Genomic DNA, 21,943 nt, shown 5'->3' on the forward strand with positions numbered 1-21,943 from the left:
CCCAGGGCATCAGTAAGGTGAAAGCATTGACCAAGGAGCTTGGGAAAGAGTGTTGCTGTTGTTAAAGCAGCTGAAGTTCTATAACAGAATTTCATGGCAAATAGTCATGAATTTACTGGCCAGGGTTATTCAGATGATATTTGTGTGACTCCTTCAGCTTAAGGCAAATACTTTGAAGCTGACTGTTTCCTGCAGCTTGCAGAAGTGTGGCTGCATGTTCTGAAATGTCTAAGCACTCATTTGGCAAGTTAGTAATCACAGCATCCTCGTAAAGTCTCCTAAAGTGATTTTCAGACTGTCATCATTAATAGTGCAATCCTAGGAAGGCCAGCTGAGCCACAGAGCAGAGAGAGCAGACATCTCAGGCAGCAAAATACAAAGGACAGATGCTTTTTTGTGGGGGAGAATGTGGGCTGGAGTGGTATTTGCCTGCATTTTTCCCTAGGCCAGTGACTCCAACCCAGTTCAATCCAGCTTTAGTTTTTAGGACACAGCTACAATGAGAGTCCAGCAGGAGAACTACTCCTCTGCTTGTTGCATCCCTCACATTACCCTCTGTGGATCTGAGAGGCTTCCACAGCTGGTCATGCTCCCATCCTGAGAGCATCTTTTGTGACTCAACAACAACTGTGCTCAGAGCACAGTTGTTGTCTCTGTCTGAGCACAAGACCTTCCTTTGCAGGAACATCAAACCACATGTACAAACAAGCACTTTGTTTTCCCTGGGGAATGGCACCTCTGGGTTTTTACTCTTGTGTTCCTCCTCCCAAAGAAGTATGCCAGGTGTCTCAAGGGGCCATGCTGGCCACCTTTCTCCTGGTCATCATGGAGGTCATCATCATACTCCCTTGTGTGGCAGACACCTCAAGACTTTCAGTTGAACAGTTTCCAATTTAAGCTGATAAATCTGCATAATATCAAAATCTTCTTGGCACTGTTTTATCCAGTCATCCAGGGAGGGAAACAAGGTGAGGTAGGAAGAGAACATATGTGTTATTGCTCTTACAACAATTCCTGGTTGCCAGGGGTTGGAGGTGGCTGTGTTGGGTCCTGTTGGCCATTCCTGGTTGCCAGGTAGAGATGGCTGTGTTGGGTCCTGTTGGCCATGCCTGGTTGCCAGGGTTGGAGATGGCTGTGTTGGGTCCTGTTGGCTGTTGCCAGGGTTGGAGATGGCTGTGTTGGGTCCTGTTGGCTGTTGCCAGGGTTGGGGATGGCTGTGTTGGGTCCTGTTGGCTGTTGCCAGGGTTGGAGATGGCTGTGTTGGGTCCTGTTGGCCATGCCTGGTTGCCAGGGTTGGAGATGGCTGTGTTGGGTCCTGTTGGCTGTTGCCAGGGTTGGAGATGGCTGTGTTGGGTCCTGTTGGCTGTTGCCAGGGTTGGGGATGGCTGTGTTGGGTCCTGTTGGCTGTTGCCAGGGTTGGGGATGGCTGTGTTGGGTCCTGTTGGCCGTTGCCAGGGTTGGGGATGGCTGTGTTGGGTCCTGTTGGCTGTTGCCAGGGTTGGGGATGGCTGTGTTGGGTCCTGTTGGCCGTTGCCAGGGTTGGGGATGGCCACTTTGGCAGTGATAGCTCAGACAAGGTCTTGCTACCACTGCCAGCCAGGGGAAATATCCTTTCTCTTAAGTGACAAAGACTCATGTTCTTGGAGGTGCAATATCAAATTTCAGTGCTGGGCTGTGCAAGGGAATTGTAATTGTATCTGTCTGCAGCAGGCAGATCAATTGCATAATTCTGGTGCTCTGACTGCTATATCATAGCGAGGAGCCAAGTCCCACCACACAAAGAAAGCCAGTCACGCCCAGGAATGCATTTCCACAAGCAGCTGAATTACCAGGGAGCCTCACTCTGCAAAGGCATTATCCCTGCCTGCTCTGCTCTGGAGATGCTCAGACATGATTGTCATATCCACAGAAAGAAAGCCTCCTGCGAGGCCCCTGGATGTTCCGCAGTAGATTGCAACACCCACATTGCCTTCATTTCCAAGGTGTCTGTTTTATTTCATTGGAGGAAGACGTCACCAGTTATTGATATGTGACTTTATTCTGAAAGTTCTGCCCAAGCTCCATGTAATGGTTTTCCTCCTTTCAATCAAAACATCCAGGAAGGAAAGTAACTCTTGAATATTTTACAGTAGCAGGAAATATCTCTGTCTCTGCCTTCTTCAATATTAAAGAAGAGATTAGCAGATATCCTGGAAGCAGGCCATATTATTCACTCTCTTCCCACTGAAGCCAAAGGTGAAACTCCCACAGAAATAAATGGAGCAGGTTCTGCGGTCACTCAGCTGCCGAGTTCATGTGATCTGCAGTGGAATTATTTCCCTTTTTGTGATAGAAACCTCTGGATACATTTCTCCTCCTCTGTGTGAACATAAACACCAGTGCTGGAGATGCCGATTAAGTGACGTGGTGGTAAAACCCTGCTTCTGCAGAAGCTGCTGACTTTGGTAAGCCTGGGGTTTGGCCTTTGCTATGTCTGAAAGCCTGCACACCTCTGGACAGACCTTTCAGGAGTTAAAATGCAAATCTTGTTCTGTTCCAAAAATTTGTTACTCTGAGACAATGCTTCTGCATTTTTGCCCCCACCTTTTTTTTTTTTCTTTTTTTTTTTTCTGGACAAATAGTTATGTGGCATGAGGCATGTTATAGTTGGAAACATCCCTAAGTAAACAGCTGAGCTTAAAAATACTCCTTTTTTTTGTCTGGCCTTTTAAAAAAATGGTAGTTACTGCACAAAAAGAAGACTATGCCGATGCCAATCACTGAGTCCTGGCTGAAAACAGGAAACTGCCCCCAGTGTCTGTCCCCAGCACTTTGAGGACCCTGCTCGGACATTCAAAGCCTCATTTGAGGATGTGCCCTGTGCTATGAACCTATATCTCTTTATCTCTCTTTTTTTCTTTATTTCATGAAGTGGAAGGCTGCCTATCACAGATAAATGTATATCCTGCATGTCTGCTTGCTGGCCCTCTATAAGGCTTCACTCATTTTGCTGATGATTTTCCAGCTTTTCCTCAATCTGCTAAAGGAGATGGGGAGCTACCTGCTTTTCCAGGCCTGCTCTTGTAGGTGCTTCCCAGTGCTCACTAAACCACCTGTGTTATCTCAAGCATCCTTTCATTTCTGAACCCCAGAGGAAGGATCTGTATTTCAGTACAAAATGCTGCCTCTTGCACTGTGCTCAGGCAGCTTAGGAAGCAAGGAGAGATGGAGTTTGCATAATTTTCTGGTGCAGCACACAAGAGCCCCAAGACTATTTTGGATCTTAAAGCTTGACTTCAGGAGTTAGCAAAACAGGTCTTGCCAATTTGTTTCCTCAAGTCACACTTCTCCAGGTTGATGCTGCCACAGAGCCTCCTTCAAGGTTTCCCAGATGTCACAGAAATCTTTGCTGAACTGGAGACTGCCTTTTCCCAAAACAAGGGCAAGACAGGAACTTTGGTTTGGCCCTAATGTTTTTCTGCCTTCAGTAAGAGCTTTCTAAGGGAAGAGGAGCTTGGGCTGCCTGAATGAAAATGTGTTCCCTGAGTTCAGCTCAGCATCCTCCAGCATCTGTTATTAATCCCCCAGAGATGCTCTCTCCTGCTGCCAGGTGCTATGCCTGCAGACATTTTACTGTTCTAGATTTCAGCTGGATTTCCAGGCAACTGCTTTTTAATTTTTTTAAGTAATTTCTTCCTTGAGGATAAATAAGATATCCTTTCTTCCATATTTCCTTCAAATCAGCTTCATCTTTGGAGAGCAAAGCCCACAACATTGATGAGCACAGTCCATGGTACAGGTCGTGCATGACCAATCCTTGACCATCACCAGGTCTTGGGAGCCTCTGGACCTCTATGGAGACAAAAATTAGCTCATGTTGCCAAGGCCACAGAAGCATTTAGTATCACAGTACTTAAGAAGAGAACAGAAAAAGCATTTTGCATCATTATAGGAATAAATCCATTAGCTACTCATTCCTAGAAATACACCACTCCTGACACTGTCCTCTCTGGCTCTGAGCCTGTAGGACTCTATGAATGTAACTGAGCTCTGTTCCCACCACTGAAAAAAGGGAAAAAGCCTGTTAGTTTTTATTTTGTGAGGGCAGCTGTAGGAATAAACAATCTGGTTGTGCTTTGCTTATGAAAATGTAAAACCCAACATGTAACCTGCCAGTCATCCAAGACCACCAGAGGAATCTGGAGTCAGAGCTGGTGCTCAACACCTGAAGGAAGAGCCTCTGCTAGTTTTTGGCAGCCCACACAGTGATGCACCACATTTGGCTGCTGCAGTTTGGTACCCTCATGCCTGGGGAGGATTTAATGACAATCCCCTGTTTGCCATCACTTCGAATTGGGAAGCCCACTGGCAGGAAAGGTCTTCCCCTCCTCTCACCAGCACTCCCCTCAATGCAGAGCACTGCACACTGAGTCAATAGTGAGACCAACAGATCTTCCTTAAAAGTAACCAGGGTTGCAAAGCCAGTTTCCCTCATCATTTTTCAGAGCACACAAAGGTGAGTGGGTGCCTCATCTTTCAGCTTCTGTGCATGACATCTATGCTGTCCCATGGATGTGGTGGCTCTCCAGGGCCAGCACTGCTCCAGAGCTCATGACAGTGCAGCTCAGCAGGACTTGGTTAATCATTTAGGCAGCCCCCATTTAATTCAGACATCTCAGGCTCTCTGTTCGGTTCCTCCCTCGGGTTTTGCAGACTCTGAGCAGACAGATTTATTGGGGTCTTAGGCATAATCAGGAACAAATTAGCCTCTGTTAGGATCACACACTGTCCTGGATCACAGCTATTCAAAGGCTGCTTTCCCCTCCATGTGAGTATGAATTAAGTCATTGGGCTGAAGTAGGCCTTGAGTATTCTTTTATCCCAAACACATGATCTTATCAGAAGCCCATTACGTTTATCACCGCATTTGGAGCCAGTGCAGGAGTTTGTTGCTCTATAAATGCTGTGCTTACTTCAGTGCCTGTCGTGAAAAGAAGTCAGTGCTTTGGGAAGGCCGGGAAACACTGTCTAAAGGCATGTGCCTAAAATTAGGCTGTGAGTTTGTGGGTGTTTGCATGGGGGGGTGGCTGAGTCGGGGATGTGCAAAGGGAGCGCCCGTGCGTTTGTGTGTCAGTGTTTCTGTCAGCGTGGGTGTGCAGCAGGCTGGTGATGTTTCACTGTACGTGTGCATATCTGACTCTGCATATGCTTATAGCCTGAAGGTCAGGTCTTTTTAACAGGGTAGGTATTTTCCTTTCATCCCCCCACCACTTTTTTCACAAATAAGCCTCTTTTCATAAAATGACAAAGAAATGCTTTTTTCCCAAAAATACATATTTGCGTCTGTTTGGCATTTGGTTTTGAGGATTTTTGATTGCTGATCTCAGTCTTTTTAGGGCTGAACGTTTCTCAGAGATTTCTTTTGGGCCTCTCGCTCTAACTGGGACATAGTGGGTAAGCCAATTAATTGTACCCTACTGTCCTAACACCTGACTTATGCCTTGATGTGGGAGAGGAGCAGAACAGGAGATGCAGAAGGATAAGGTGAGGGAGCCAAGAGTTTTTTCTCCATGGCCATGACAGTGACATTCTCATTCCACCCGTTCCTTGAGCTGGCCAGACACAGGGCATGGCTCTCCCAGGGATGAAAGAGCCCCATGGGGGTAGCACTGCTGGGTTGCCTTAGGGCCCATCAGCACATCCACCCAGACACCCCAGGAGCCATTGTCATCTCTTGTCTGGGAAAACTCCCCCAGGCTCTCCTCTGAGCTCTTTGGGGGGTGGGATATATGTTTGGTGTCTCCCAGACAAATTAAGATGTTAAGATGTGACATGCAAGGGCAAGAAGTTTGGCCACCCTGGGAAAATTCATTCAGGACTGCATTCATACAGCTGAAACACTTCCAGACTTGTGCTCCTTTTCACCAGCTCTGAGCTCTGGCCTGTCAAATACACAGTTCCCTATGTTTATCCATGTACACAAGTTGTCCACAGAGGCTGTGATGAAATCAAACCATAATGACATTTTTCCCTGATAGACTTCTTTATTCTTTCAAAGCCACCCTCTCTTAAAGACCTGGAATCTTGCACAGGAGGAAAAGGAGTGAAAGTCATTAAATAATTGACTAGCAATAAACTGATGTTTTCTGGCTCATGATGGTATTTCACTGTGTAAACCAGGAGAAAAAATAAACAGGGGATTTAGTAGATTGGAAGTAGCTCAAAATTGAGCAGCCCTTGGATTTTCTGACACCTAGCTCATGATAGTCCAGTGCTACCGACAGGATTCTCCTTAGGGATGCTTTCCATCAGTCCAGCAAGCAGCTCTGGCTAATTTCCTACCTTTTTTTCAACAGGCTTATTTGCCAGACAAAAATACAACAGGCTGTCAGAACTGGATACCTCTGGGGACTGGCAATGATAATACAATACAAAATAGGATACCAACAGGTCAAAGGTTTCCATTTCACAGAGTACTCTAATGACTGAAAGTCATTATTGCTATGCAGTCTGTTTGAAAAGAGTAGATGGATCTCAGTTCAGTTTTTAATGGGCCAGTGTTACAGAAACAACCTCAAAAATTTGGCATCTTTGTTGGCAGTCTCATTAGAGAAGCCACAGAATAAATGGGCAAGGATAATAAAGTCTCCTGCTGCTTTTGATCCTTTCAGGTCAAATCTGAGTCATGTTGGTTGAAGCTGTGTGTTTATGTGGCAAACTCACCCTCACACTGCGTGTACTGTATCTGCCTTGGATAAACAGATCTGTTTGGCCCTTTGGTCACTACAACTGTGAACTTGGCAGTTTTCACCATCTCTACAGCCACAGTTGCTGTTGTTGTTGTTGATTTGCAGATATCTTTTAAAAACAAAAAAAGGGAAACATTTTAGACCGAACCCTCCACTGGCATTTTTCCACCCCAGCTAGTGGAATTATGCCAACACCCACATTTGCCTCTCTATGTGTTTTCTGTCTCTGCTTTCTTCTATCTCTTTTAAAAGGAGATAGATGAAAATAAGCAGAACCCCCCTAACATTAGGAAATATCTTCAGGGAATTGCCCAATAAAAAAGTTGGCTATTGTTGCTTGGCTTTATTTAAATCACCTTGGTATGACCTAGAAGTGACCAATGCTTCCACTCAAGGTGACCTGACCTAGCAGATACAAGACCACTGATGGTATCAGGACCTAGGAACTACCCTGCAGACACGTGTAGTTTGTTTTCTCTGTTTCCCCTGGCAGATGAACCCAGCAGGTGCTATTTCCACGACGGCGATGGAGTCTGTGAGGAATTTGAGCAAATGACCAGCATCAAAGACTGCGGCGTGTACACTCCCAAAGGCTTCCTGGATCAGTGGGCTTCCAACGTCTCTGTCTCACACCACAGTGACCAGCAGTGCCCAGGGTGGGTGGTCATTGGCCAGCCAGCAGCAACCCAGGTAAGGACAGCACGTTCCTCTTCCTCTCCTGGAAGTCCAGCAAGGAGCTCTCAGGTGGAGCTCAGTGGTCAGCGTTCAGGGGTGCTGTTACCCCTGCCTGCTCACTTGTTCCTTCACCAAGGATGGCCCCTGGCAGCAGCTTCTCTCTTTCTGAGCCTGATTTGTAGTGATGAGTTGAAATTCAGTGCCAGTCACCCAACTGGAACTGGCTGAAGTTGTGGCTGGGTTGATTGAATGAGCTGTGCAGGAGTCACCTCTGCCAACCATCATCACCTCAGAGATAGACGGGCTCTTCACAGCAAGCACAGGGAACGAGCTTGTGGCAATGAGTTCTGAAGGCTAATGCCGAATAATACAAAAGAGTGTTCTTTCTTTTTTAATAGTTTTGTGTTTTCTGCCTCCCGGTTCCATAAAAGCACCCTATTGTTCTATTCTGAGAAAGGTCCTGTCCATTCCCAAAGCCATTCATTAGCTTTAACCCCCTTCTCCTATGTCTCCTTTGTAACATAAATAGCTCCGGTTACCATAACTTTACCTTTTGTCTTTTTGAGTGAATTAGATCCAAATGAGTTCAAAAAAAACTTTAGATAGATGTCTGGAAAACAGAGCTGTACATGATACAGATGCAGCAGTTCAGATGCAACCTGATTTGGGAAAGCCCACATTGCTTGCTGATGATTTTTAGAGGGAAAGGCTCTTCATACATAAGAGCTGCTTTGTATATTCCTCCTTCAGCTCCCACTTTTATCCCTTACTAGAGACAGAGAACTTATCACACTAATCAACTTTGGCTGACTTCTGGTTGGATGCAGAAAAGTTTTTCTAAGAATCTAATTATCCAAGAGGTGTCTTGAGTGGGCAGTGCAGAGAGGAGTGCCGTGTCACAGATATGACAAACAGATCTCTCTGTGAATAGTAAATGTTAAGCATTTCCAGTTGGCTTGCAAGAGAAAACATCTTTATGCAAGAGACTTGGCCTTGCTCACATTGCACAAGTCTGTAACAAATTAATGACCAGGTCAGTTCTAAATGCACAAAGCGTGGTTAGCTGGCAGAGAATCAAGACAGAATCCTGAGCCCAGTATTGACTTTTTGTCATTGTCTCATTTATTATTTCCACACTGTAAAAGGAACTTTCCTCTGGACCCTTGCTTGTGCCTTCACAACTTCTTTCTCATTCAAGCTCCCTGTGCAGACCAAAGGCCAGTGTCTCCAGCTCAGGTGCTGCTTTTTGGGCCTGTCCCCAGGCATTCTGTCCCCCTGCAGCTGCTCCAGAGCTGCCCTGGTTTTCTCTGAAGCACTGGTAGGAGCTCAGCCACACCACAGAGTAGGTAACATATGGTCCTGTGGTGGAAAAACCACCACCACACACTCACACAACACAAAGCCCTGCTGTGTAGCCACAACTCAGGCGTGTTTGTTGTACCCAGATGAGATGAAGTTGTCACAGCCTTGTTTAAGCCAAAAAAAAAAAAAAGGCAAAAAAAGCTGTTGTATTTATAGGCAGAGCAGTGGCATATCACACACTGGCAGAGTGAATGGGAACATGCCTCCTGTTATTGCCTGGCCCCTGGGGAGATAACAGTGTGCTATTTACTTCCAGCAAAAAGAATTTTTGCTTTAGCTCAGCTGGTCCTATTACACCAGTTTGAGTGCATGGGGTTCATTGACCTTTTTAATCATATGGATGATGGGAAAGTTTTTGTTTCCCCCCAGGAACAAGACAGTTGTCTTGGGAAAGCACCTGACTTGTCACTCCGGAGAGGTTAGGTGGGGCAGCAGGTCACCAGTCTGTTAGCTTGTGGAGATGAAAATTAACCTAAGATCTCCTCTAATCGCTGCATGTAATCATCACTGGTGTGTAAACATGTTTGGCTTCATTATCTGCACAATCACTGAGCCTTAGGGGTTTTCTGTATTGATGAAAAGAGCACCTTTCCTCACCCAGATACCTTTCAGAGTAGGTTGTGTGCTCGCTGGTCTTGTGCAAACTTTTCGTGTTGTTGCTGGGTAGCTTCCTGATTAATCAGAGTGGTATTTCTGTTGGCTTCCCATCAGGAATGCCATGAAAGATATGTTTGAGTGCAGTGCCCAGCAATATACAGAATACATAAGCTGCCTGTTTGTCAGCCATCCCCGCCTCTCATCCCTGCCCCAGCGTTCTCAAGGCGCTTTAAAACATTTTAAGCACGTCCTGACTTAAAATGTTTCTCATCCTTAGATATCTCAACGCCAGGTTCTCTGCATGACTGTCATAGTTCTGTCAAGGCTTTTTCTGAGGAGTTTGCATCCCAAGTTGGTTGGTTGTGGTGGTATCTCTCAGCAATATCTGCCCATGTGCCTTGTTTACCTGCTGGGGGATTGCTGATAAGCACAAGCTGGAGAGCACTTTCTTGTTATTGCAGGGCTGTTTCTGTGACCCCTTTGCTCAGTTCACTGCAGACATTGCCCATGTCTGCAGCTGGCTTTGCCTTAGATACTTAGTTATTAGTTTGAGATGGCTCTTACATCACTTGTTAGTGTGAGGCTGCCGACTGGCAGCATAGTAAGGGAGATAAAAAAGAAAGTTCTCAGTATAAGATTTGTTTTGAACAATAAAACGCTTACAAAGAATGACACAGTCTTGGCAAAGAGATACAGATTTGAAAAATGGAAAGGTCAAACAGCCCCCCCTTTAAACAATCGCCCTTTCTGCAGAAGCAGGACTGAGAGACAGCCACTTCTACTTTCCTGGCAGCCGCCCTTCAGTGCTGATTAAGAAATATTCTCAGTACTGACAGCATCATATTCAGAGCCAAAGAGGGCCAGTCAGCAACATTGCACCAGCACAGAAATGCAAGCATCAGTGCAGGGTAGTTTTGCAGTTTGATTTCTGATCTCGTGTCTTACACAGACCTAGAAGCAGATGCTGCTCAGTACCTGTTGTCAGCTGCAGGAGGAATTCAGCAATAATGGCTTTCCTCACTCTTGAGCTGGCTTTTTTCCCCCTCTTTCTTCTGCTGTGAGTTTGCAAACAGCCTCTCTCCATGCACATCAGTTTTCTTTTGCCAAGTTTATGCACAGGGTGAGTGCATTAGCTCCTGTTAGTCTCTCTTGCTGGAGTCAATCAGAGCAGGGAGGATTTGGATATTTTGCTAAGGCCTCAGGAGGAAGCCTCTGACAGGCCTATTCCAGGAGGGATGCTGCAGCTGGGGTGAGCAGAGCACAGGCAGATGAGTGCAGGCTGACCACAGGACACTGGAGGTGCCATTTCTCCTTTCCTCTTGCTGGTGGCACTCCTGCTTTTGGAGAACTGATTGACCTGAAGCTTCCCTTTGTGCCTTTACAACAGAGAATTACAGGAAGGGTCTTTAGGTGGCTGATCCCTGACCCTGTTACTCCTGTCACAGCCATGTGTGCTCAAGACTTGGCTGTTGTTGTTGGTGATTTAGAGGGACAATCCCCCAGGAACTGCATTTTGTTGCATTTCCTCCCAGCTGTGCAGAAATTGTTTAGACCAAGTATCCATGCATGTATACATATATATATATATAACTTTTTTTTGCCCTATGCCATTGTTTGAGCTTGGTTTTCCAGTGTATGATGGAAAAAGCCACACAGCTCAGGCACAGTTAACAGAACGGGGACTCTTTCCCAAGGCTGCTGGGCACAGACAGATCCTGGGATTCGTTTTCATTCCCGGACTAAAGAACACACCCTGTTCTCCTCTGGGTACCCCACAGGGGCTTCTGTGGAGTAAGAAGTTGTGGAAGAGGATTCCTATTACATCTTTCCCACAAACAGAGGCCCCCTCCTGCCCCATTACCATTCCCACAATTGCACTCATCCAGACTTGCTGCAGCAAACCTTCCACCAGCAGCAAAGATGTCTAGAATTGCACTGTGTCTGGAATAGCCCACAAAAGGAGAAGACAGGAGCACAAAAATATCCTGACTACTAAAAGAAATAACATGGTAGAGCAAGGGCTCCAAGAGTGGTAAGAAAATACCATAAGAAAATTAAAAAGAAATATGATGAAGTTCTCTGCCATGCAGTTTTATTCTGTCTAATAAATATAATGCTGAAGATAATTCCCCAAAGATCCAGCAGAGCCAGCAAATAGAGTAATCTTGAACAGGAGTGGAAAGAGAGGAAACCTGCAACTTTTAATGGAGAAGCCATTCCTTTCCTTTGGGGTGATCTTGCTGAGAAGAGGGAGGGTGTCTGTCTGTCGGCTCTGCAAGTGGCCCTTTTTGAACTTCCCAATTCACAGCCAAGTCCTGTTGCTCTTCAACGGTAAGAGTTTTGTTGTGGTTGGAGGGATAAAAAATCCCCATTTTTAATAAGATGATTTGCTTTGCAAATGTCTTTGTTATTTATAGCCGAGCCAGACTTTGAACCACTAAGCTCTGGAGGATGAGGGCAGAATCCCACTAAGCAAAACCATTAATGGAGGAACCATGAGTGATCAGAGACCAGTTCTGGAAAAAGCTGAACTGGACACTGTGCACAGGCTGTCACAGGAGGAATGTAGGTTTGCTGTGCATGGCTGAGCTCATTTCCAGTACTGGCTGATCCACTAAAGGGCTTCAGCTTAGGTTACACAGTCTCCCAGTCTAAAGTTAGTTCCAGGGGTCCGAAATTTTGTCTTCATTTCCCCTGGAAACTACAGACCAGCCAATTTGGTCTTTTGCCTGAGGCCGGAGAGCTGCGTCATGAGCCTGGCCCTGACTGTCAGGCAAAATCAGGCTGGAATGCTCCTTCCTTGGATGAAGTAATGATACTTTTCATATTTTTCCTTTTTTTCCATGTGCAGTGATTAATTAAGCCTTATCACAGCCACATTGCTTGGTTTCTGTTCTGTTTAATAGAGGTGGAAATGGGAGCATGGAAAGGTGAAGCTACTGTTTGAGGATTAGACCTCAAAATCCTTCAGAGACATTGCAGGCACTGGGCATTACTGAGCCTAAATCTCCCAAGGACTAGGAAGTTCAGGATGTCTTGAAAGGGCAATGTTCCTAACTTGGATGGAAAGAAAACTGTTCAGGTCTTGCTGAGAGTTTCTGCCTGGGAGCAGAGCCCTGGAGGGGTTTGAAGTCATTAAATCTGCATTTTAGCGCTGTCAGCCCCCTCACATCATCCTGTTTGGGAATTAATCAGTCTTGATCCTAGCACAGTTTGGCTGTTCTTTCCCAGCACAAAAGGACTGGAAAACTGTCCCACCATCTCCTTGCTTTAATGGCTGGAAACGTTGCTTCCCACCTGACTTGCTGGGAAAGCTGGATTCTGCAACTTCTCTGCCAAAGGAACTCCACTGCTCCTTATTTGCACGTTTGCTTTGCTGCTCTGCCTCGCTGGAGGAGGTGGTCCATGCCAAGGGTCCAAGGTGAGGGATGCTACAAGGATGCGTCATATGCCATCAGTGCCATGACTCAGGAATGATCTCAGCATTCTGGGGAGCTAAATGAAATGAGAAATAGGATTTCTAGGTTGGCTGGCTTGGAAAAGGCTCATTTGCAGAGAGTTGGCTGAGGAAGAGCGTTACCCTGAAAGTCAGTTCAGAGCTGGCTGGAGGATGCTGCCCCTCACCTGGCTGCCTGCTCCCAGCCGGGACAGACAGGGATCCCCTCCACCCCCATGGCTTCCAGTGCTCCTCTGCTCCTGGCTGGAGTAAAGCTCAGACCCCATGGCTGATGTTGTAGCCTCTGGCTGATTTGTGTAAGGGGAGGACGGAGAGAACACAATGAGATGTCAGAGGAGATTCCAAGCAATTTTGACAAACACTCAAGGGATATTTTTTTTTTCTTTCCACTCCCTTCCCCCCCTTGGTTTTTAGAATAATTTTTCAAGAGCACATATGCAAGTCATCTAAAGGAAACAGAACAGTGAGTACCAGGGGCTGGTACACTGTGTTCCCTTTGTGTACTGTAGAGAAAATAGATAAAAGAAACAAAGAATGATGCAGAGAGCAAAGCAGCCAACCGTACTCTCAGAGAGGTTCAATCCGACTTTTTCAGAGATGAAGGTCAAACCAAAAATCCTCAGGTGCCGGAAATTGGTCCCGTCTTCCTAGAACCAAGAGAGATTTACCACTAATGAAACGAGAGCAGAATTCCATGCCATTTGTTGTTTCTAGAAGCAAGAAGAAAGGCAAGAAAGGAATATTGTCCTGGGCAGCAATAGGGATTATGTGCTCCTTTAGGAAGTAAATTACCATTTTATGATCATATCTGCTGTACACCCAGCCACCCACCCAGATTAGAGGCATCAATAGAGAACAGCTTGGACCCCCCTGGCACTGGCGAGCCGGGCAGCCGGACCCCCCGACAGAGGCACTGCTCATTAACATGCACTGCTCTGAAAGGAGACCCCCCCTGCTCTGCCCTTGCCCCTCAACCTGCCACTCTCCCCGTCTGCTGCTGCTGCTCACAAGCCTTGGGATGCAGAGCATGTCCAGCCGTGAGCGTGGGATAGCTCCCCTGCATCCCATCCGGGTTGTTTGTCTTGGGTCCCTCTCCATTCAGAGCAGAATGATTTTGCATAAATGCATCGACACGTCTGCTTTGTTCATGCATGAAGGGTTCTCGGCATTTCTCATCCCACCCCCCATCTTCTCCCTGCTCCCTGGCATGTGGCTTCACCAGCTTTTCCTTGATTTCCCTGTGCAACAGCAAATAAACCTGTCTGAAGCAGTGCCAGGAGACCCGGCACAGTTAAAAACGCCCAGATAGATCTAAACCAAGCAATGGGAGAAGGGGAGATGGAAAAGGGTGCAAGACCAAAGCCATAATGGCTTTTACACTGTAATTTGGTTTCATGTTCTGCACAAGGAAACATGTCAAATATGTAAACAGAGCTCTCCAGGGTTGTAATGTAGCTACAAAACCACGGATGTACAGGCAGGCAGGGTGCTGCTCTCCAGCAGAACGGAATGCCATCCCCAAAACCACACGGTCATTTCTTTAAGCTGAAAGTAAACTTTCTCATGCCAGGAGCAAAGAATTTCTTTTTTTCTTGAAAATGAAGGATTGTCTGCACCACTTGTTTGGAGTACCGTGGGCATTTTAGCCCACATTGTCATAAGACACCTCGTACTTTGAATGCCAATGAATTTCAGGGTGTTCATCTTAAGATGGCTCTAAAAGGCATGGTTTTAGAGGATGGTGTTTGTCCTGAAAGTGTCTTAATTCATTCACTCTGTCCCTACCTAACCCTGAAAATAAAAATCAGCAATAATAATAATAATAATAATAATAATACTAAAACATGTGAGGGAAAAAAATCAAACCAGCAAACAACAAAGTGGGGACCATTTGGATGCCCTGTTGAGCTGCTCCAAGTTCTCTCCTGAGCTGTGCTGCCTTAGTTGCAGCTGTAGCTCTAGAGGAACCCCACATCTGTGCTCACTTTTGGAAGTGCTGCCTGCAAAGCTGGAGGACTACTCTTTCCTCTGAGGTCATTTCAGTGGGGAATCTGATAAGAAGACATGATTCACCCTGGTAATTCAAATTCACATCTGGTAAGTGGCCCAGCTCCCCCTGTGCTATCAGCAGGAGTCTCCTGGGGACCGGGTTTCCACTGTCGTCTCAGGGTCTGGCTCCAAGCTCTCACATGTGCCAGGAAATGGTTATTTGCAGGATCAGTGCTATTATCTGTCCCCACATGTACCTCCTCTCTGTGAGAAGCCCTCAGCTCGGGAGAACATCAAGTTTGGCTCAGCCATTTTGGTAACTGGGCCAAAATCCCTACACTTAGCACTGCTGGCTGTGAATGTCATTTTTCCATTTTTTTGGTGATTAGCCCTTGCATCATCACTCTCAGAGGAGACAAGCCACTCTTCAGAGAGGGGAAGGTGAAGCACAGGGTAGAGATGATGACCTTCCTCACACCTTTCTCCATCCAAATCCCTTCGAAACATTTGGCCTTCCAGCAGAGCTGCTCTGTCACTGTGCATACCCAGTGAGCTGGAGCAGCTGGAGAGGGAAAGCCTCACTCTGTGGAAATTTACCTGTTTCCCAGAGGTTGTTCCTGGTGAGAAAGGCTGAGCCTTGGTGGCTGGGTGTTCCTCCACCCCCTCTGCTGCCAGTCCATCTTCTCAGAGCCTGCTCCTGGAAGGCAGTGAGGCTGAAGAAGCTGAGCTTCCTCTTTCACACAACACTTTAATTCCTCCAGTAACAACTTCTGGGAGCAGGTGGAAGTTCCTCTGAATTCCTCTACAAACCTGGGACATCAAGGACTAAATGCTCCAAGTATTTTGGCTTAATTTGTTGGAGTTGGGGGTTTATCAGAGCAACCAGCATTGCTCCAAGGTGAGAGGAGAGTGACAGGCTTCCCCAGACAAGCCTTTTTTTTGGGTGGAGATATGCATGGATTGGAGGCAGCTGCTGCTCTGTGGATCTGCCTGGATGGTCCAGCTCATTCAGAGGAATTTATTTGCAGCATGGTGGTTTCATTACTCTGCAGTTTCAGTGGGAAAAGCCCAGTGAAGCAAGGGGGAACCTTCTGATTTGCATACTGCAAGCCATGTCTTCAGGTACTGAAAAACAAGCCAGAGGATTTAAATCTCGATTAATACCCACTGATGTAGGGCTGATAGCTGGGTGGGAACTGAAAGGTTTTGCCAGCTGAGGTGTGACTGCTCTCTGGAGCACAGGGCAGCTCCTCTGAGCCCCCCTCCACATTCCCCTGGTGCCTCTCTGCAGCTTCCCTTTTCCTATTAAATTCAGGGCCTCTTCCCAATGCATCATCTCCCTGGATGTATCCAATTAAGGCCTGTTGACAGCCCAGAGCAGACTTACACCCTTAGGATTAGAGGCATGTGTATGTCTTCATATAGGGAAGGACGACAACAGGGTGTCTGTCTGGCTCCCTGGGAGCACAGTGGGGAAAGCTGAGCAGCCTGGAGAGGGAACAGGAGCCAGGGAGAGGGAGATTTGCTAGATTTGCACCCCCAATTATCCCTGCCTGTGGAAACGCAGTGTGCTGAGTGTAGTGTGTGGTTTACACAGCCTGTTTACATGGGCCATAACCCTAAACAAAGCTGAAAAGCACAGCTTTAACTCTGGAAATAAAAGTACTGGAAAACCCTGGTTTTCTGCACATGAGAAAGTTTTGTTCTTTAAACACACAGATGTTTTTAAATGAAAAATCACTCTTTTGACCTTTTCTGAGTGTGATCATGTGGTCGGGGCTGACATTAACCACTGCACGGCTGTTTGCCTCAGGCACAGGCGAAGCTTAGGGAGGGGTCTGCAGGGCTCAGGGTGGCACCTGCCTTGGCTCACATCTCTGGGAAGTGGCTCCTGTGCCCCCTGAGCACTCAGGGTGGTGCAGGGAACTGGGGTCAGGTTATTTAGGGTTTGCTCCTACTACACTGGAAACAAAAGCAGTGGGTGTTTTTTTTTCCTGCTTGAGAGCTGAAAAATTTGTGGCTTAAATTCTTTCTTATGTATCTGTTTTTATTAGTGTCATTGTCCATGTGCTTCTGAGCATCTCTGTCCACCTAGGCAGTGTATTATCTGATGGAGAACTCAAGCTCTTAAGGGATTTGTTATTGTTGCTTTTGTGTTTTCTCTACCTAGAGAAAACTTTCTCTAGGTAGAGAATTCTTTCTCTGCTTTTGTGTTTTCTTCATCCAAACAAATGGATGGCACCAGCTCTGGGAAGGAAGGAGGGGATGTTACCCAGTGGATTGTATCACTACTTTGCCTTGCAGTAGCTGCAAAAGTACAATGAATCCAGTGAGCCAGAACTATGAATATAATAACAAAAAGATATTTAAGATCCTCCTAAAGTGTGGCACACATTCTGCCTTTGACAGTTTGATTTTCTGGTGCCAGCTGCTCCCGAATGAAACGCTCCAGCCGAAGGAAAAACAAAACCAAAAAAATTCACTTCTGCTCTGCTCCTCAGTGATGAAAGCTGATGGGATGGGATTGTTTTGCTTTGCTACAGCACCCCACGGCCAGCCTTGGCCTGCAGCTCCACGAAGCTGTGCTGCAGTGGACCTGGCCCGCTGGAGTCAGAGACGGGCAGCTCGGGAACCCGAGCGCTCAGCCAACAATAATGTTCTGGCTCCTGTATTTGCTTAACCTTGCTCTCCAGTGGATGGATATACAGTCTGCTAAAGCACTTATCAGTCTATAATGCCTTCACACTTCTGTGAGCAGTAATGTGGAAGTTGTAGACAGGAGCTTGTGCTGCAGCTTGAAAATGTCTTTTAGTTTTAATGAGGCTGATACTTGCAGAACTGGAGGCATAAGTTCTTGTTTGGGTGTGTTGCTGCTGGATCCTGAGGTGGGATCCCAGCAGTGCTGGCGTGGAAGATGCTGTTTTTTGAGAGCAGCACCTTTATGTCCCACTGCCAAGCTGAAGAAATAGCAGAAGATTGACAGGAATAAGCAGGAGCACATGTCAAATCGCTGGATTGCTCTTTCATGTGCTGCACAGGAGACTGTGTTGTGCACTCAGAACTACCTCTTGATTCTGCATCCCTTCAGTTTGCATCTCTGAATGGCAAGAGAAGCAGGGCCATGTGCAAATTGCACCCAGGAGCTCCAGATGCTGGGGTTTGCTTGTGAGCTGCCATGAAAGATGAGTTGATTTTTAAATCCCATTAGTGCAATTATTTCTTCTTTTTCTTGATCTGTTTTTCTGTAGTGTCTGGCCTTGGCTTAACCAACATCCTCATGGTGATCCTTTGAACCATGCAAAAATCATCTGGTTAGGGTTTTGTTGGAAAATCAAAACTCCATATTGTTTTTTTTTCCATGAGTCCAGCAAGCATCCTAGATATTTGATTACACCTGGCTGGCTGTCAAAGCCCATGTGAGTTTGGGATAGGGCCAGTCAGAACTGATTTACAGTTTTTTCAGGTATGCCATGTGAAGTTTATGGTTTGATGTGATTTTGATTTGAACTCAATGGTTTTAAATGAAGTTTGCTTTGAATCTGGAGATAACAGAAATTCAAAGGGAAGCTCAAAGAATGCAGGTCTGCATGATTTAAAAATGGAAATATATTGTTCATACCAGCTCTTTGGAAGTGAAATAACTGCATTTTTGAGAAAGCTAAAGTTAATAACACACCTTGAATACACATGTAATCTGGGCCATCATCTAATGGAAATACCTGTAGCTCCTTTTCCCTTGCCTCAAACTAAACCAACTTATATGACAAAATGAAATAGCCCTTGCATCTCCCACTCATTTCTGAATCACAGCCCTGTGTTACATCCAAAACTCTGAGGAAATTTCCCTTTGGAGATGAACACTATTGTTGTAAAGTAGAGGAATTTATCATCATGTCACATTGCAGGCAAACTATTGGTGCCCTGTCCGTGGTGTTTTCACAGAAAGGTCACTTTCCAATTACTGAAAAATCCAGCCAAATCTTCAGCTGAAAATCGTGGCTCTGTGCTGAGGAAGCTGTAATATCATGCTAATGGGATACTGAGTCTGCAAGGTCCAGACACATCAGCTGCTCCAGGTTCAAAGTGGACGTGGCTGTGCTGAGACTGGACACAGGGACGGGCAGCAGGGCTTTATTTCATCCTGCAGGAGATGTAAGCTGCTTCCCAATCCCACAGCCAAACCCTGTTCTTCATTACACAGGGAAAATTGACAGATGAGGTTTCCTCTGACTTCTGAGCCAACTGAATCTGGGAGTAATACAGCATCAGTGTATTACCCCAGGAGTTTCATCAGCTTCCAGCTGATAAAGCTTTGCTGTGGATCAACTGCCCACAGGCCTTTGTCCTGGGGCAGGACACGCTGCAGTTTTTCATCTTTTGCCACCAGACCTTTAGGGACCCCAATGAAAACTAGTAAAAGTAGACAAAGAACATGAAACAGAAAAACTGTGTTATCTGACACAGAGGACAAGGAGAGTTTTGGGGGAGAAGATGCAGTGATGAGCATCAGACATGAGGGGAAGTTGCTGCTGTGGAAGTAGCAGTAGACAGTAAGGTCAGGTGGCTGCTGAAAGAGAGAGACTCAGGTTTCTTCCCTCATTTTATGTTTAGACTTTCTGCTGCTGGATCTCAGATTTGGTTTTAGTTTTTTATTTTATTTTCTGCAACAGAAACCCATTGGTAGTGCACATAAAATTGAATATGTGTACCGGTTTGGGAAAAGTATCTTTGAATGTTTTCCTTAAGTTTTATAGGCCAACCTGGAATGACCTAAGGATGACATTCATGACTGGGCAGGCAACTTTGGACTCAGATTTCTGATGAAATAAGTCCACTGACAAAGACATCTGATAATGGCACTTCTGACCAGAATCTAGAAGAAAACCCAGAGCAAAATTCCTTGTGCTGCTGTGTGTACAATTTCCATTTGAGCTCTGTGGGCTCCTGAGGTTTGGAATGGTCAGAGAAATTGGCTGGGGTTTGAGGTGTTTGTTGGAGGCCTTTTAATGGTTTGGTGCTCACTTGTGGGCAACTTCATTTTTCCCTAATTCCAACCCAATTCCCAGCCTAAATGAGAAAAGCAGTGCAACAGCTTTGAGAACAGATTGGAGGTCTGTGCTGCAGTCGGCAAACTGGGTGGTGTCCATGTGGCAGTCAAGCTGCCTTACAATATTGGGCAATAAACAAGCAGGAACCTTTCTGATATTTAGCAACTGCTCCATAGTTTCTCATCCTTGGGTGAGATTAACCTTAGCTCAGCAAGAACAATAACATATTTAAGAATAAAAGGGCTGGGTGACTGCCAGCACCCTGGTCTGGCAAGGGAGGGAGAAAGTTTTCAGCTGTAAGGGATGTGTTAAACTGCTGCTTATGTCATGGTTGGGATCCTCTGGCATGTGTTGAGTTAAATACAAATAACATTCTGCAGAGCAAAGAGATAAATATTGTAGATTACTGTAGAATACTGTAGATCTCAGTATTACAGCTGAAATCTGTTCTTTAGCTGGACCTTCAAACAAGAGAATATGTTCTGTTTGTGCCTCCATGGGTTTTGTATCAGTCTGTGAGTTTTTCTGTGCATCTCTGCAGCCTCACAGAGGATGTTTTGTGCTCAGTAAATAGCTGGTACTGTGGGTTTTACCCAGAGATCTTGTTCCTGCCTGTTCCATGGTTGCAGTTTTGCCAACAGGACAGGGTACAGCCCGTTTCACCCCAGAAACACTCTGAGTTGTCTGTCAGGGTGCAGAAGTGTCAGCAGCCCAGCCCCCTGTAGAAAGGAGTGGGGAGAGGAAGCTTTTGGAGCCCAATGTCCCCTTCCACCCTCCTCTCCAGAAGGAGGATGTTTTCCACTGCCTGACCAAGTGCCCACGATGCCCCTCACAGCCAGACAGAGCTCGAGGACACGGTCTGGAGGAGGCCCTGCCATGGTTCACCAGATGGGATTTTGGGAGCAGACAGATCTGTGCTCTGGAGGTTTGCTCTGTTTCCAGCCGCCCCTGGGCATGCAGACAGGCGCGTCCGCTCCAACCACGGTGCCAGGGCTGAGTAGGGCAGCATCTGAGCTTAAATAGCAGCTTTTCTGTCTGCATTGAGAATTTTTTTGATGTTACAGTGCTGAGAACCAGCAGTGTGTGCAAAGCCTGTGGTGTCTGACTGTGCTTGCTTGGTGGGAAAGTCAGAGTGGGATGGGAGTTGTGTTTAGCCCACTCCTGTGGGGAGCTGTATCCTCACACCTGTGTGTACTCTCAGTGACATCTGAGCATCTTTGTGTGGCTCATAGCTCATAGCTTTCATCCTCAGCACACCTGTGTGGTGTGGGGGAACATCATCCTCATCTTCCAGACAGGGAGCCCAGGCCTGGAGAAGCCAAGTGATGCCCAGAAGGTTGTAGTGGGGCCATGCACTGCCACAGTTGGGCTGGGATTTAGTCCAGTGCCCAGTCCAGGGGATTTTTGATCTTTAACATGTAGTTCAGCTGCAACAGGAACCCATCAACACAAATTCACATTGCCTGCAATCACGGGATGGCTGGGAACCATTCACGAGGGCGCCTTCCAAAATTTGCTCTTCAGCAAATTTTCCCATATTACTTTGAAGGAAATGGAGTTGATTGCAATAGTAAATGTGTTTTTGATGTGGCAAAAAGCTAAGTGCTCCCAATATATCACTTTTCCCTTTCTGCTGACACATTCCTCGGTCCCCCTGAGTAAGGGAAGGAAAACAGGAGAGGCGGTTTGAAGAACATGTTGTGCCTTTGATTGACAAGAGGTTGTATAAATCAGTCAAAGGGAATCCTCCAGGCATTCCCTCTTGTGGGAAGATCCCACAGTGCTCCCTGGCCTTGATCGTTCTGTCTGCCGATGTTTGTGTACAAAATGTGTGGGTGGGAGACGAGCTGGATCTGAACCTCTGAGAGGAACAGACATCAGCTCTTCTAATTGAAAGCAGCTTCCTCGGGAGGGGGATGACATGGGCTTCCAGTAACTAGACACAAATAGTCGCCGCATACTTTGGAGCACACACTAAGCTCCTGTGGATATCCTGCTTGCTGTGTGGGGCTGAGAATCTGGATAAGCCCCAGTGAGTAAAGTTTGGAGCACTGTGCGATGCTGTCATTCTTCAAAGCAAATACTTC

General features: G+C 46.3%; 1 protein-coding gene across 1 annotated transcript in view; it reads left to right on the forward strand.

Annotated features, from left to right (window-relative positions):
• Positions 1-21,943, forward strand: part of PAPPA (pappalysin 1) — a 174,783-nt gene that overhangs the window by 98,028 nt on the left and 54,812 nt on the right. Inside the window, exon 10 of the mRNA XM_036393969.2 lies at positions 7,222-7,418. Within this exon, the coding sequence (XP_036249862.1) occupies positions 7,222-7,418 (197 nt within the window). The remainder of the gene's footprint in view (positions 1-7,221; positions 7,419-21,943) is intronic.

This window comes from Molothrus ater, chromosome 20 (assembly GCF_012460135.2).
Source record: "Molothrus ater isolate BHLD 08-10-18 breed brown headed cowbird chromosome 20, BPBGC_Mater_1.1, whole genome shotgun sequence".
NCBI lineage: Eukaryota > Metazoa > Chordata > Aves > Passeriformes > Icteridae > Molothrus > Molothrus ater.